Source organism: Canis lupus, chromosome 14 (assembly GCF_011100685.1).
Source record: "Canis lupus familiaris isolate Mischka breed German Shepherd chromosome 14, alternate assembly UU_Cfam_GSD_1.0, whole genome shotgun sequence".
Lineage (NCBI taxonomy): Eukaryota > Metazoa > Chordata > Mammalia > Carnivora > Canidae > Canis > Canis lupus.
The window spans coordinates 20967953-20983034 of record NC_049235.1 but is presented as its reverse complement, the minus strand read 5'-3'; the positions used below and the strand labels follow the sequence as shown (position 1 = coordinate 20983034).

The 15082-nt window shown below is 37.7% G+C and overlaps 1 protein-coding gene and 1 long non-coding RNA gene across 13 annotated transcripts in view; one reads left to right on the top strand and one right to left on the bottom strand.

The window, feature by feature from the left end:
- DYNC1I1 (dynein cytoplasmic 1 intermediate chain 1) overlaps nt 1-15082 on the bottom strand; it is a 311119-nt gene that overhangs the window by 255382 nt on the left and 40655 nt on the right. For 4 of the 8 annotated variants that reach the window (XM_038556867.1, XM_038556870.1, XM_038556869.1 and 1 more), the window contains exons 3-4: nt 10000-10114; nt 7015-7156 (exon numbers count right to left, since the gene is read on the bottom strand). In XM_038556867.1, the coding sequence (XP_038412795.1) occupies nt 7015-7156; nt 10000-10114 (257 nt within the window). The remainder of the gene's footprint in view (nt 1-7014; nt 7157-9999; nt 10115-15082) is intronic. The other 4 variants (XM_038556868.1, XM_038556872.1, XM_038556871.1 and 1 more) reach the window with 1 other exon arrangement.
- LOC111098764 overlaps nt 1-15082 on the top strand; it is an 81024-nt gene that overhangs the window by 42277 nt on the left and 23665 nt on the right. For 2 of the 5 annotated variants that reach the window (XR_005369401.1, XR_005369398.1), the window contains one exon: nt 7881-7955. This is a non-coding gene — a long non-coding RNA (uncharacterized LOC111098764). Of the gene's footprint in view, nt 1-7877; nt 7956-8063; nt 8809-15082 lie in introns of those variants that run through there. The other 3 variants (XR_005369400.1, XR_005369399.1, XR_005369397.1) reach the window with 3 other exon arrangements.

Genomic DNA, 15082 nt, shown 5'->3' with positions numbered 1-15082 from the left:
GTTAATGAGCTACATAAAAAGAAAATCCTATAATGCATCTTTCATTTTAATTTCCAGAGAGAGTGACTTTTAACCAGCCTTGAATCAGTGATACTGGGCTCCCTGGAGTGCAATTAACTGGTGGTATCCTATCAGCTCTTTACATAATGATAATTTTTTAAAAATTTGTATATACAAAATTTAAGAAGTTTATTAAATGTCCTCCAAGGTTTTACATTATCTTATCATACTTTTTCACCTTTGCCAAATCCTCAATATCTTCTCTATAGCCTCTGATTCATCAGAGCCCCTTGGAAGATGGTGATGTTTTCACCCAAAAAAAAAAAAAAAAAAAGGATCAAAAGTCCTTTGAGGCTTATGTAGTACTTGAGAACCCTATGAAATCCAATTGTGAATAAAAATGGAAGCCCTGGGGATTTTCTGTTGGGCATTAAGCTCATGTTGTCTCTTAGTACATTTTCCTCTCTTGAAATCACTGAGGCAAGAAAGTGATAACCAGGTGTAGCCCACAGAGCTTGACAACAAACAAATTATTCTAATTTCCTTATTTAAGGGTTCACTAGAAGGAAGATCAGGGAAAGACAGGGTTTATCAAATAACTAAATTTAACCAAAGTATTCTGTCAACATGAAATTTAATGTTTACTATATAGAAGCCTAATGTTTAAATTGAACAGAACAGGGTCTGCAGACATCTGCTCCTTCATCCAGAAATCGAATCAGGAGTGCACAGGAAACTGAAAGCTTGAATGACCTTTGTACCTTTGTTTTCCTGTAACACACTTCAGAAGACATTTCTTCTGCTGCTGCATTGAGGACCCCCTAGGAGGGGCCTTACCTCCTAGAGAAAAACTATAGATATAAGTGTTTTGGTTAATAAATACTGGAAGGAGAGGGATCTATTTTAAATACAATAGGACTATGTCTTGGGCAATTGGGGAAATTTGAAAATACTATAGACATTACATAAGATGAAAAGGTATTGAAATGGAAAAAGAGGGACTTTTGATTAGAAAAGCTCAACAGCTTGTATAACGACATCATTTATCATATATATATGATGACATATACATTGTGTGAAAGAATATACACTAAGGTGTTAAGAGTGCTAACTGCTGGTGGCAGGAATATGATTTTTCTCTAGTTTTTGCTTGTCCACATGTTCTAATTGTATAAAATGCACCAATGTTGTTTCCATAATAAAATTTATTAAAAATAATAATTTTATTAAAAATAAAATGTGAGAGGACTCAAATGTCCTAATTGTTTGGAAAGTAGAACTTAATGAGGTATTAAGACCATCACCATCCCCCATGCCACTTCTCATCACAGACAAACATCAGAAACTTCCCCTTCTGACTATTTTGTTAAAGATGTAAAGGGATGGGTGTTCTTATTGTAATAGTAGGTTGTACAATAGTAGGTTGTACAATAATATGTGTTATCAAATTAACACATAATTTTTTAAATCATTTTGAAAATTTTCTTCCTTGAATCAGGTTTGGGACAGGGTGTTGCCTCCACCCTGGTGGCCAGGTGAACGTTATGAGGTCAACACACTTTCCAAGATCTGTGCAGGCTAGTATAGTCTCCAATTTAGCTTTATCACTGAGAAGCCAAAGGAATCCTAGCTAAACATCAGAAGGGCCCTAGTGCAGAGCCCTTTGTGAGCCATTCACGTAAATGAGAAGAATAAATGCAGGCAAATGATTATCACCTAAATAATAATTTCTGGTGGAATACATAAAGGTTAGGGATTTAGAGTTGAGCAACCCAGAAAGTGGTCTCTAGGGGCATGGACCACAATCTGTCCTTGGCCTTGGCATGTTCAGTATTTTCACATAATTACTTAAAGATATAGCTTTATCAAATTGGAAAATGACACCAACATATTTTATGAGAATCTAAAAAGAACTCTTCCCACTGGAAAAATGTGACTAATAAAATGTGAAAAAAAACCAATAATAATAGCTAAAACTCACATATACTTAATATATGCCAGACCCATTTCTAAGTGCTTTATAGGTATTAATTTATTTAATCCTAATAATAATATTTTGGAGTAAGTCATGTATATCACCTATATCAATTGTTGTCAGAGATCAAGTAGGGTAGAGGTATAGGTTGCAAAAATTTCTATCAATCTGTCTAGGTAAAGACCTAATACCGTAGCTATGTCCTGTGTGAACTTGCAAAAATTACTCATTTTCTCTGTGCCTCGGTGTCCTCATCTGTAAAAATTAAGATAATAGTTGATTCACTCAATCAACATTTATCAAAAACTCACTATCTGGATATAATCTCAAATATCACTTACTCCCTAACCTCAAGGAACTTTCCATGTCCTGAGGAAGAGAGACATATTCAGCTAAACACAAGTCATTCTTCTTTGAGTACTTTATACTAAACGTTTCACTCGTATGTGTAGAAGATGTAGGCTATTGGCTTCAGATTAATATTTCTTATCATTTTGAGAAAAAGTATTTTTTATTCTTAAAGTTTTAAAAGTTTTTAAATATGGGAATAGGCATTCAAATTCCTCAAGTATCATTTAACTATATACTACAATGATCACTTTTCCCTCTTTGACCTTTTCTATATGCTGAATTAAGATAACACATTTTCCTATACTAAAATATTCTTGAAATTTTTAATCAATTCTAACTAATCATAGCACAGTACCTTCTTAATATTGTGTTGGATTTCAGTTGTATACAGTATATTCGGACTTTTTATGTAAGTAAAACTAGTCTTTCAAATGTCTTTTTTTTTTTTTTAATTTTTTTTTTTTTTTTTTTTTTTTTTTTTTTTATTTATGATAGAGAGAGAGAGAGAGAGAGAGGCAGAGACACAGGCAGAGGGAGAAGCAGGCTCCATCCACCGGGAGCCCGATGTGGGATTCGATCCCGGGTCTCCAGGATCGCGCCCTGAGCCAAAGGCAGGCACTAAACCGCTGCGCCACCCAGGGATCCCTCAAATGTCTTATTAATAAAATTGACTCTTTTACATCTAAGAACTTATTCTCTGCACATTATGATCAACTGGGCAATGATGAATCACTTTTAACAAAATTAAGAGAAAATGAAAAATACCATAAATGTAAATTGTCAATGAGAAGCAGGCAATGATAACAAAAGCAGAAATTGCAAAACAAATTGTGACCCTTTAAGTTAAAATTAAATCACATTATTATAATTGAAAAATGATTGTATATTTCTACTTCCTATTAACTTATTTTATAACATTTACTCAACTGCTCTTAAAAATCAATAAAAGGAATTTTTGTTATACTTGATTTTTTTAAAGCCCATTTTAACCTTTTCCATATAACAGGGTCTATTAAGCATGCCAATTTGCAAGTTAACCACTTGATGCAGGTTACGTAAGAAAGGTTTGCCAATTTTGGCTCTGTAAAGAAAATTTCAGTTTTGATTTGATATTCTGGCACATGGATGACGGACTGTATATGCACTTTTATGTAGGGCCAAATATGTTCATTTGATTTCTGAGTTATCTCCTGAAAGTTTTTCCACTTTTCAAAGAGTGCAAATGCCACACACATCAGCAAATTTGTGACTATAGAGCTGTACTCTCGGGATTTACCAAGCTCTCTGCCCAGTCTCATGTTTTACGAAGTGTTAAAGTTAATAGTAATTGTTTTCAAAGATGTTTCTCCTACAGAAAAAGATATTCCAAGTGGAATTTTAAAGACTGAAGTATAATGTTCTTCTGAAATTTAACACTTGTATCTATCTATGGAAGCAAAAACATAAGCTTATGTGAAATTTTCCTTAGTCCAAAATAAGGGCAAGATTTACTAAGCTATTCCTAATGTCTTCTCCTGAGGCAAACCGTGCTCAGTTTTTTTCAGTTTTTCTGAAAAAGCATCATTTCTTCAATGGCAATCTTTTTGCATTCCTATGAAATCTGCACTCAGCAAGGGATTCGGTCATTGGCTTCTAGTTGTCCATCCTTGCTGGAATGTTCCTATCAAGAACTGAAGCTAGCTGGAATTTGTGTAGGGTGGGAGTAGACAGCACCTCTTCCAAAGTGATTCATGAAGTTAAAAAAAAAAAAAAAATCATGTAACTGGGGGAAGAAATGAAGAGTGAATGTTCCTGAGAAGAAATATTTGCTGCTGTCCCCAGAGTGCTAAGAGCATAGGGCCAGCTTTCTCTAGAAAGTTTTCAAAAGGGATCATCAACTGTGAAGTCAGTAACAGAATTTAATGCCAACTGCACCCCTTGAAGCTAAGCATTAATGACACAACACCCTCATTGTATAGAAATAGGCAAATATATTAACTTAATGATAGGCCAGTGGACCCCCTAAGGAATGTAATTATATTGTGCCAGCTCTTGTACAAATGTTAGATCCTACATAACTGTGTTATTGTTGCTTTTTTTCCTCCCCTCAAAGACCTTTGAAGTGTTCAAAGCAAAAGATGAGAGATGTGTGCTGCCTCTAAATCAGAAAGGCAATTTGCTAAAAATAAACCAGTACCCACAAAAACTTCTACTTCCATTCTTCTCAAATTGAAAGCAGTGTCCATGTCCAAGTCCCTGCTCCGCTGTGTTGGGTATACTTGGACCGAAGCTCGAGCTTGCAAATAAACCCTCTTGCGCTTGCATGGGTGTCGGCTCCTTGGTGGTTTCTCGGATTTGCAATCTTGGACACAACATTTGGGGGCTCGTCTGGGATCCGAGAAACCCCCAGGACCTCATCCGGAGGGTTTCACGCGTGGTGTGGACTAAGCTGAGGGCCCTCTACGAGACTGGGCCACCCCCGGGCCCCCATCGATATCGGCCGGGTGACTGGGTGTACCTCCGGAGATACCAACACCAGACACTTCAACCTCACTGGAAGGGACCCTACATGTGATCCTGACCACTCCCACCGCTCTCAAGGTCGACAGGGATTACTCCCCAGGTCCACTACACCCACGTCCAGCCAGCTGATCCACACACCGTTCTCAAGGACTTTGTTCCAGAATGGAAAAGCCGACCAGACAAGGACAACCCCCTAAAGCTAAGACAGCACCGTTCTCACTTATTTTCCACCTCCAAGACTCCCTAGTCTGAGGTTGTCCTTCAAAACAGAAGGGGATTAGAGTTAGTCTTCTTACAACAAGGGGGGGGGGGGGTTATGTGCTGCCTTAAACGTGGAATGTTGCTTCTTCCCTGGGACTTAAACGGGAACGAGAACAGCAACAAGGTTGGTTTGAATCCTGGTTTAATCATTTCCCCTGGCTCACTCTGAGACCAACCTGGACCCATGACTGGGTCCTTCCTTAGGTTCCTCTGAGAGGGGGAAATGTGGAGGCTGAGAAAATTAAGGCCATTCCACCTTAAGTTCAGCTTTAGCACAAGTTCAGCCATCTCAGGCCCCTGTGAATAAGAGCTGAACTTGACCTTACTTCAGTTAAGCCCCATATTAGAATGAGAACAGAGTCAAGCCAGTGGCAGGAAGCCCCCTATTAGAATGAGAACAGAGCTCAATGCCCAAAGCTGAAAGTCCCATATCAGAATGAGAACAGAGCTCAATGCCCTTGAAAGCCCCATATCAGAATGTAAACAGAACTTGAGAAATTCCTCCCTCCCCCACTTCTGGAGGTCCCCTAGACCAGCCCATAAAACTAAGTTGGAACCCCCCTTGGGGTCCAAGTCCCTGCTCCGCTGTGTCCTGTGTCGGGTATACTTGGACCCAAGTTCGAGCTTGTAAATAAACCCTCGTTCGTTTGCAGAAAAAAAAAAAAGAAAAGAAAAGAAAGCAGTGTCCACTGGTTTAAAAACACCCTATTAAAACAAAATACTCAACTCTGAAACATACCAAGAGGTAGATATGGGTGAGACAATTCCAGTCTTTCATGCCGGTTTCAGGAAGAAAAAAACAAACAAACACAGACACACATACACAACACTAAAACCCTTATAACTCACGCAAACTCTAGACTTTTCTGATCTCCATACTTTTCTCTACCAAAATTTCCTAGGCCTATATGGAAACAATGTACTTTCAAAAGACAATGCTTATGATAATGTATTAAATGGAAAAAGAAAAAACAAAGTTTTATACCTCTCACCCAGTAACATACTTGTAGCAAAAAAATGTACACAAGTGAACAAGGATTGAAAGGTACATAGACAAGGCAAAGGCTGATTTTTAGAACAGTAGTGTAGCAGATGATTGTTTCTTCTTTCATTTGAAGTTTTAGTAAAGTATTTTATGATTTTTTTAAATTAAGAGTCAAAGACAGAGGTCACAAATTGCCAGCCCACTGGTGAAATCTGGCCCACAATTACTTTAACAAAGTCATTAACATTGAACATTTAGGAGATTATTGCATAAATATGTGAATTTTTAGCTTCTCAAGAAAAATTGAAAGATGTCGAAAAATTGGGTCCATATTCCCACATGAGTCAACCAGTGTGAGCTGTGAGGAGACCATCTGACCTTCATGAAAGGGTGCTTCCTAACCAGTCACCACAGGCCCCCAAGCCCCATTCATTTATACCACCTGCCTATCTATGGGCATGGCACGTGGGAATTCTATTCAACTCTATTAAGCTAATAAACAGCATACTTAAAAAATTAAATTTAGGGTTAGAACATCTCAGTGTTCTCTTCACAAAAATTCCCATGGAAACCAAAACCAAAGTAGAATAATGAGAAACTGGATATATATTCCATTTGCCTTTGGTCCTTCTCTTTTTTTTAAGCCAAAGCTAATAGATGTACTTGTGTTTGTCAAACAAGACACATGGTTCTCAATTAGCTCGCTCTAAGAAACATAAGATTATAGGCTTATCATTTCTAGTGTTCAAAATAATTTCTATGCCACTAAAATAGCAAGCCACCATCAATTTAAACATAAACTGGCTGAGTATACAGGCAGATGCATGGACTTAATTTAACAGTGCACAACAGAATGGCATTGGTGTGGGGTTTTTTTTAGGCCTCTGTTTTCTAATATTATTGACATTCACTATGGCCTTTGTAAAGGAACAGTTCTTACCTTGTTAGTGGTCCCAGGTCGCCTGAGTCTTGGCTTCCGGCTTCACTAGGAGTGCTCACTGATTTCGAGGAGGGAGACATAGGGGTTGGGACTAAATAATGAAAATAACAGGTATCCCATGTTAAAAAATGCAGCGGCTGCACTGGGGAAGAGCAGTGTCAGACAGATCAAAACAAATGGACCCAAATTAAAGTGGTTGTATGGCCAGGAGAGATTAAGATGGGATAAAGGGGGGAAAAAAAGGAAAGAAAGAAAAGAAGAAAGAAAAGAAAAGAAAAGAAAGAAAAGAAAGAAAAGAAAAGAAAAGAAAAGAAAAGAAAAGAAAGAAATTCAAGTGAATTTTTCACATTTTGGAAATTAAAATTTGAAATGAATTTAGACAAAATTAACTTAGGGATTCTAAGGCCATGTCCACCTTAACAAAGTGAAATGGAGAATCAAAACAGCTATCCAGATATTTCAGGTCAAATATCTCTCTAGGGTGAACTATCTGGATAATTCTAATTCTCCACTTTATTTTGTTAGCATAGATGTGACCTATTAAAAAATAAAATGGGTGTCTATAAAACTCTGAAAGATTATGAAATAAGTAATACTGTGAAATTTTAAATGGCCAAGGAGAATCAGTTAAAGCTGTTCTATGTCTATATCAGAGGGCAATCTATTCTCTGTGGAATACAAACTGTGTTTGCAATGAGAGACTAAGTGACAGATAGAGAAAGGGTAAATGTTGAACCTGGTAATTTAAAAATGTCTTTCAAAACAAAGGAAAATGCCAGGCTGCTTTATTTTTACATTTAATTAGTAGTTTCATCCCATTGTACTGTTTACTGTGTTTGAAACTTATTTTCCTTTGCCTCCAGCAGCCCTGAAAGGCACTGCCATGGGCACATAAGTAAACCGCCATTCTGAAGATGGGAGAGAGAAGTTCAAAGACAGAGGTTAGTGCAAGCTGAAAATCTGAGAACAAGAATCATAAAAAAAAAAAAAAAAAAAAAAAAAAAAGCTAAAGGAAATGCAAATGCATTTTTCTTTTCACTATACTTCAGGTACAAGCCAAATGTCCCTCAGATAGAAGCTGCACCAAATAACCAAGATGGCTCCAGGCCAGATGAATTCAATGGGTTCTCAGTATCACACAGGCCAAAGAAGCTATATATGGGCAGAAAGAAACTTCAATACCTAAGTGTAGGTTCCCATTTGGTTTCAATCATGTGCAATTTCCTTTTATTTACTTAATAGAGTAAAGGGTTTAACTATTTTGTCCAAATCCTATAACACAACTGCGGATCTGTCAAGAAATTACGAATTTCATGTGGTCCCACAATTAATTCACTGATTACCCTCTGCAGTAAGTCAGAGGGTAAGTTGGAGAGATGGATGAAAATTGAAAATGGGCTCTCCTCTTGCCAGGTCCCCTGGTAGGAATGCAGCGATAGCTCAGAATTTGGTAATGGTGGTCATGGTTTAGAGATATTTAACTGTTTTGTTCTTAAAGTGTAATTGCTGGTTTTATGTAGAATAGAGGAAAGCAGGACATACTACTATGGTGTTTGACCAGTGTTTATATGCAACACAATTTCAAAGGTTATTTTGAGGCCAAAATACAATAGATTATTGCAAAGTGTCTAAATTATGCCACAGGGTCAACTAAGTTTTAAAAAGTCTATTGGCTCCTCAAAGAAGGTTCGTCAGTCAAATATCCCACAGGTTATATCTTCCACACCATACAGCAGCTGAATGGACTAATCAACATCCTATAGGGGCTTCTTCTATCATTGTGAGACATATGATCTTACCTATACAAAGTGAGGTTCAGTATAAAATGCTTTTTTATGGTGGTTTAGTTTGTGTTTATATATTAAATTATATCCAGCAATACTTAATAATTCATAGGCTTATTATATATTGCTTTTTCTTATTTATATTTATAAAATACTTGTCAAAAATAAATAAATAAATAATACTTGTCATTTTGTTGTACATGGGATGATTTTTATTCATAGTTTAACTATGGAAATAAATGAAAATTTATTTAAATATAAAAGCCAATGATGGGATTCGAAGAAAACAAATCATTTTGAAATGGAGACCTGATATTGCATTTATTTAGATGCATTATTTTTTAAAGTTTCTTTCTTTCTTCCTTTCTTTCTCTCTCCTTTTTTTTTTTTTCTTTCTACATTGGCTATCATGTAGTTTTACAGACACCCTAGGTAATCCTGAGATGTAAGGAAAGCAAATGGATAAAGAAAAATAAACTATCCATGAAAGATAAATAATTGACAGAACAAACACATCATGTAGAGGTTTACCTTCAACACAAACAAAACAAATGGTTCAATATCCAGACCCCAGTGACAAATGAAATCATGAACAATTAACTACAAATGAATGAGTTGGAGGAGGGGTATTGCAGTGAGAATGCCAATTAGCAGTGAAACCAAGATCTACAATAGAGTCGAATAAATTTAAACTTGTTAAGTAGCTGCTAATCTGTCACTATTTTCAGTTTTCCTTTACATTTCCCACTGAGCTTTCTATTTTCATCATGGCATAACTCTAGGCCTGCGGTAGTTATGAAATTCATAACCAGATTCACAGTATTTAGGTTGGCAGAGAGAGGCTGGGATTCAGTGATGGAAATGAAGAACAATTTAAGGAAAAAAAACAAAAAAAAACTCCAGGATTTCTTGTATTTACAATGTGGTAACTCATCTAACAGTATAAAATAATCTACTAGAACACAGTAGAGAAGGTTGACCATATAATCAGTCAATAAGCAGCAAATTGCTAACAACTCTATAATCTGTCCTCCCATCTCCTTCCAGCCCCCTCAATTCAAAACATAAATATACCTGAACTATAAGCCACAGAATTTCCTTAAAAATAAAAAGAAAAGAGACATAAAAGAATAGTAAATGCTGGACATGGTATATCACATGCAAATCAAATTTAAGAAAACAGTTATCACTGTTTAAGTACCTAGCGGGGGCTCCGGCGATATACCAATGCTTTGCAAAAGAGCCTCTGTCTCTCTGCGTTTGCGATCCAGGTCAGAGTCGTCCTGAACAGGTTCTTTCTTTTGCTGCATATCAGCCTAAAAAGATCAGATGCCAGAAAGAAAAGTTAATAACAGAACTAAATGTATGCTTTTCCTGGCTCAAACTGAAAATGGTAAATGCATGGCTGTGAAGTCCAAGTAAAAGCCCTCAACAGACATAATCATGTGTATAAAGGAAGAAAAAACATGGTAACTGCTCCATTTAATAATTACTAACCCAGTGCTTTCTCTTTTGGTTGGAAGTTTTTTTTTCCCTGCCTCTGTCACCTTGTATGAAAATTTCTCTCACCCGATTTTGAAAGAAACCATCAGGCTAAGTATTTCTGACTGGGATACAGATTTTTAAGAAAATTCTGTTTGTTTTTTTCAACCTTGTTATCCCTTCTGGGAAGACATACTATCAGTTCTTGATGAGTGTATGTTTGTAATATTCACATCCCATGTTGGAATTATGCAAACAAAGAATTACAGGGATATGGCTAAAAAAGAAAATTAGCTATGAAATCTGTAACTGTAAAATATATTCTTTGTATCAGCAATCTAAGTTTGCCATGGTTGAAAATAAGCCAGGCTACAATGTTTATTAAGGCATGTGAGCAATATTGACATGTGTTACTTCATTCCGATTTTCATAGGCTTCCATTAAACCCATTAACTCAAAGGAGAAAATTATCATTTAGAAAAATATAAAACAAAAAAATAATTTAGAAGAATTTTCTTTCCCAAGTCCTGTCAAAAAAAAACACATCCTGTGTGAGTCTCTCATAGACAGATCCTATGCCCCATTTGTGGTTTCTACAGGACAGTGATGTCAAAATACAGGTTAAAGAAGGTCAGTGGTGGGATTCTGGGGTCATTAAACATTCAGGTCTCTTTTCTTTTTCCTAACACAGTTAACTACTTAAGACAAGGCCTTTGTCCCACATCTGAAACATGGCAACATCCTATTTCATGTGCTACCTCAGGACAAAGCTGTGTTAGTTTACAAAAGTGAAGCTCTCTTAAAGCTTGTCAAAAACCTATTATAGTTACCAGATGCACCTTCCTCCCCAGGGCTAAGTTAGGTACCCTAACAGGTATATCATCTGCTTCAAAGGTACAGAGTACATTTCCAAGTACCGAAAATATAATTTATATTGTGACATCTAAAGCAGAAACAGTTCATGCAACTTTTGCTTTACTCTCAGATGATAACATAACACCCTGATCGTAAGCAAAATGCATCTTTGCACATACTGCTGCGCTTGACACTTTGTTATTATCCGCCTTAAGCTTAGAATGCTCTCATATTTTTGAAGTCTATCAGTCATTAGAGGTAAACCTGCCATTTTGGGGGCTGATGAGGGCGAATGAGAGGATCTCCCGCACTTTCAGGGAACCCAACATTGTGAGATGGAAGTTTCATCTGTATCTGTGAAGATAGAGAAATTCACGTTGTTTTCCAGTTATTTCACATTTGAATTACTGAAGCAAGTTCCACAACGGATACACACAACAGAGGCCAAGACAAAACTCCGATGAGGAAAAGGACTTCGCAGGGTGAGAATCTAAATCAACATCCACATTCATGAAGTTGAAAGAAGGATGGAGGAAATCCCAAAACAAGGAATTACTATAGCAGCTACTAAAATACAAATGGAAAACTTAGATGAGCAAAACTCGCCTTGGAAAGCTGGTAGGAAACAATATGGCTTCATGGTAAAGAGTTTAGCCCTAACTGGACTGCCAGTTTTACAAAGAACAGATATGTGTTTTATCCCATTCACCACTATCTCCTCACATCTAGATCCTGGCTTGACATAATTGATGCTCAATTTAAAAAAATGTATTGATTAAATGTACTAATATCTGCCTTTGGTAATTGTTATTCGATAGCTAGAGAATTTCAGAATTATACATCCTTCAGGCCAATTTCCACCACTGCACCACATTCAGCAAGCCCTTCTAGGAGGAGGCCTCTCAACTTCCAGTGACCCAGTGCTCATAACAAAGCCATTTTGATTTCCTAGCAACAAAAAGATTCATTAACCTTTCCTCATTCTTTCAACAAAAATGTAGTGAGGGACAACAGAGTGCTGGTGGTAATGAAACAGAGGTTCTAATGGATCTTAAGTAGAGTGAACAGAACAAGATCTGCTAGTCCTTTCTTTTCCAATAAACACAGGGCATATTATCTATAACTTTCTGTCATGGATGTTCTATGCAGAGAAGCACAGAATTTGTTTTTGTTTTTTTTTCTATGTATTCTAACTTTAATCATTAAGCATTCAAGAAACACCCTCGAGGGTAAATCACATGTCAACATGCATAACCATACATTGCAAAACAGTACATCTGAACCCCATTTCCGAAATTTCACCCCATTTCTTATAAGGTGTGCCTCTAAAACTCATTTTCTGCCTTTCACTTTCCTTAATTCTTTTTTTTTTTTTTTTAAGATTTTATGTATTTATTCATGAGAGACACACAGAGAGAGGCAGAGACATAGGCAGAAGAAGGCGGCTCCCTGTGGGGAGTCTGATGCAGGACTCAATCCCAGCACCCTGGCATTACACTCTGAGCCAAAGGCAAACACTCAACCACTGAGCCACCCAGGTGCCCCCCGCCTTCCTTAATTCTTAAGGAAAGAGGCAATATAATAACAAATACGAGTAAGGTTAAACACCCATTTGGATGTAACAGAAGCTTACTTAAGCAAGCTATCAGCACTCAAAGTTGACCATGAAAAATGCAAAGTTAAATAACTGGGGCTTATTGGAAATTAAGGCAACTCCTATGTTACCAATTGGCATCAGCTACACAATGTTACTTCATCCAGGGCAGTTAGTTCTACCAAGTACACTAGTTCCGCAAGTTCTGATTTTCCTCTTGGAATTACCACAGAATCCTAATATGTTTTAATGACTCAGTATGAGTGATTTTGCAGTGCTAGCAGTTTAAAAATGTGCTAGGTGTTTTTCCCAGCAAATGATATTTCTGTTTGTGAAGAGTAATCACAGCTGAAACCCAGAAAGGAAAATCAAAGAAAGAAAATTTGTCAGCTGAGAATTGTCCATCACTTTTTCAAGACAGCTCCATAGTTATCAGAGGAACATGTGAGGACAGGCCAGGAAACATCTATCCATCCTACCTTACAGCAATTCAGTAGAAGGCCAAGGACAGGACGTAACTTCAGGGTGGCCCCAACAAGCACACCTCATGGCATTAAAGCCAATTTTTCCTGAAACTGGGTCTGAGTCTTAAATAGTGGCCACTATATTTATTTTAAAATCAGGTTTCATCTATTATACCACAACCAAGAAAGCAGTTGACATCCAAAGAAGCAGAAAGTGGTAATTTTATACACATACAGTTTTCTAGATTCTGTGGAGATAATCAACCTGGGTGGTCCTAATTCATGTGTTTTCAGTCATGGTAAAAACAGGCACTCAGATTAGCATTAAAGAGCATTTTGTTCCCTTTCTGTCCTAAACTTGCTTTATTTAAAATATAAGCCTAAATAAAGTAAAAAATGAAACCTGTAAGATGAAGGCTATTTCTAACTCTCCACAAACACCACAAAAACTATAAAGTCTTTAACTCAGGAGTCAGTGAGCATCACATAGACTCAAGATCAGAATTTCCAAGGATGTTTGGATGAAAGAATTCCAGATGTTTGGAAAAGGTGTCTGAGACCAGGGTCTCAGACTAGTGCTAACTAGTTGTGTGTTCACTCATGCACTCACCCTATAATCCTTTATTGGAGTCCTGCCAAGTGGCCCAATCTGGACTAGATATTCACTTGATGAAGAATAACAGCCCTTTCCTCAAAAGCCTGCACTCTATGGGGAGAGTAAGGCAAGTGAAAATGCAAATACAATGCTCTGTGCTAAATGGCTTGATAAAGGTCAAAGATAGGGGCAGGACTAACTAGTCATAGGGCGGGGAAGGTATCAGAGAAGGCTTTCTGGAGGAAGTTTGAGGTGAGAACTGAAAGACATGTAGTTAACAGCCAGATGAAGGACAATAAGGAGAAATAGGAGAATACAAGGTACAGGCAGAAGAAATATTCACAAACTCTCTGTCAAGAGAGTGTGGCCCATTAGGTGATATGTACGTAGCTGAGGTTGGCCAGAATGTGGATTTAGGGAGAAAGGAGATGGAGGAGAAAAGAGAATGCAGTCATGTCTGTCCAGGATCTGAGGACCACGAGAAGGGGTATGAAGAGTGACCCTAGGTTTCTGTTTTGTCTCATGGGCTGGAAGAGGGGGATCCTTGCTGAGCCTGGATGGAGGTCAGGGAGACTATCTCTAAGGCTTAGACTTCTGTAGCCCAGTTTCCTCATTTGAAAACAAAAGGATCAGGGACACCTGGGTGGCTCAGTGGCTGAGTACCTGTCTTCATGCCCAGGGCGTGATCCTGGAGTTCTGGGATCAAGTACTGACTGCATCGGGCTCCCTGCATGAGGCCTGCTTCTCTCTCTGCCTGTGTCTCTGCCTCTTTCTCTCTCTCTCTCTCTCTCTCTCTCTCTCTGTGTGTCTCTCATGAATAAATACATACATAAATAAACTTAAAATCTTCTAAAAAAAAGGATCAGAATAGATTCCTTCCAGGTTTCTTGCACCTACGAAATGATATAACTACAGGAAACTAGGGTCTTGAATTATAAGACTCTTCCAATTCTGGGACATTTTTGGAAGATAGAGTCATTGGCAGGGTCCTAATAAATGTAGCAGCCAACTGTACCAGTCTCAATCTCCTGTTCTAGTAGCCAACCTCAGGAACAAAATAACAGTTGTTTCTTACTGACCAGTGCCTCTGTGCCTTTCACTGCGCTACAGGATCTCCGTACATCCTCACAGAACTCCATGAGGTAGGCACCGATCTTTTCTCCGTTTACAAAAGGGAAAACAGGTTTAGTAAGGCCCCATATTCACTCAAAGCCATTATGTGAAGGGCAGAGCCAGGTTCCCCAGCCACGTTCAACTCAAAAGCCTCTGTGCTTAACCACTGAGTGTTACTGCC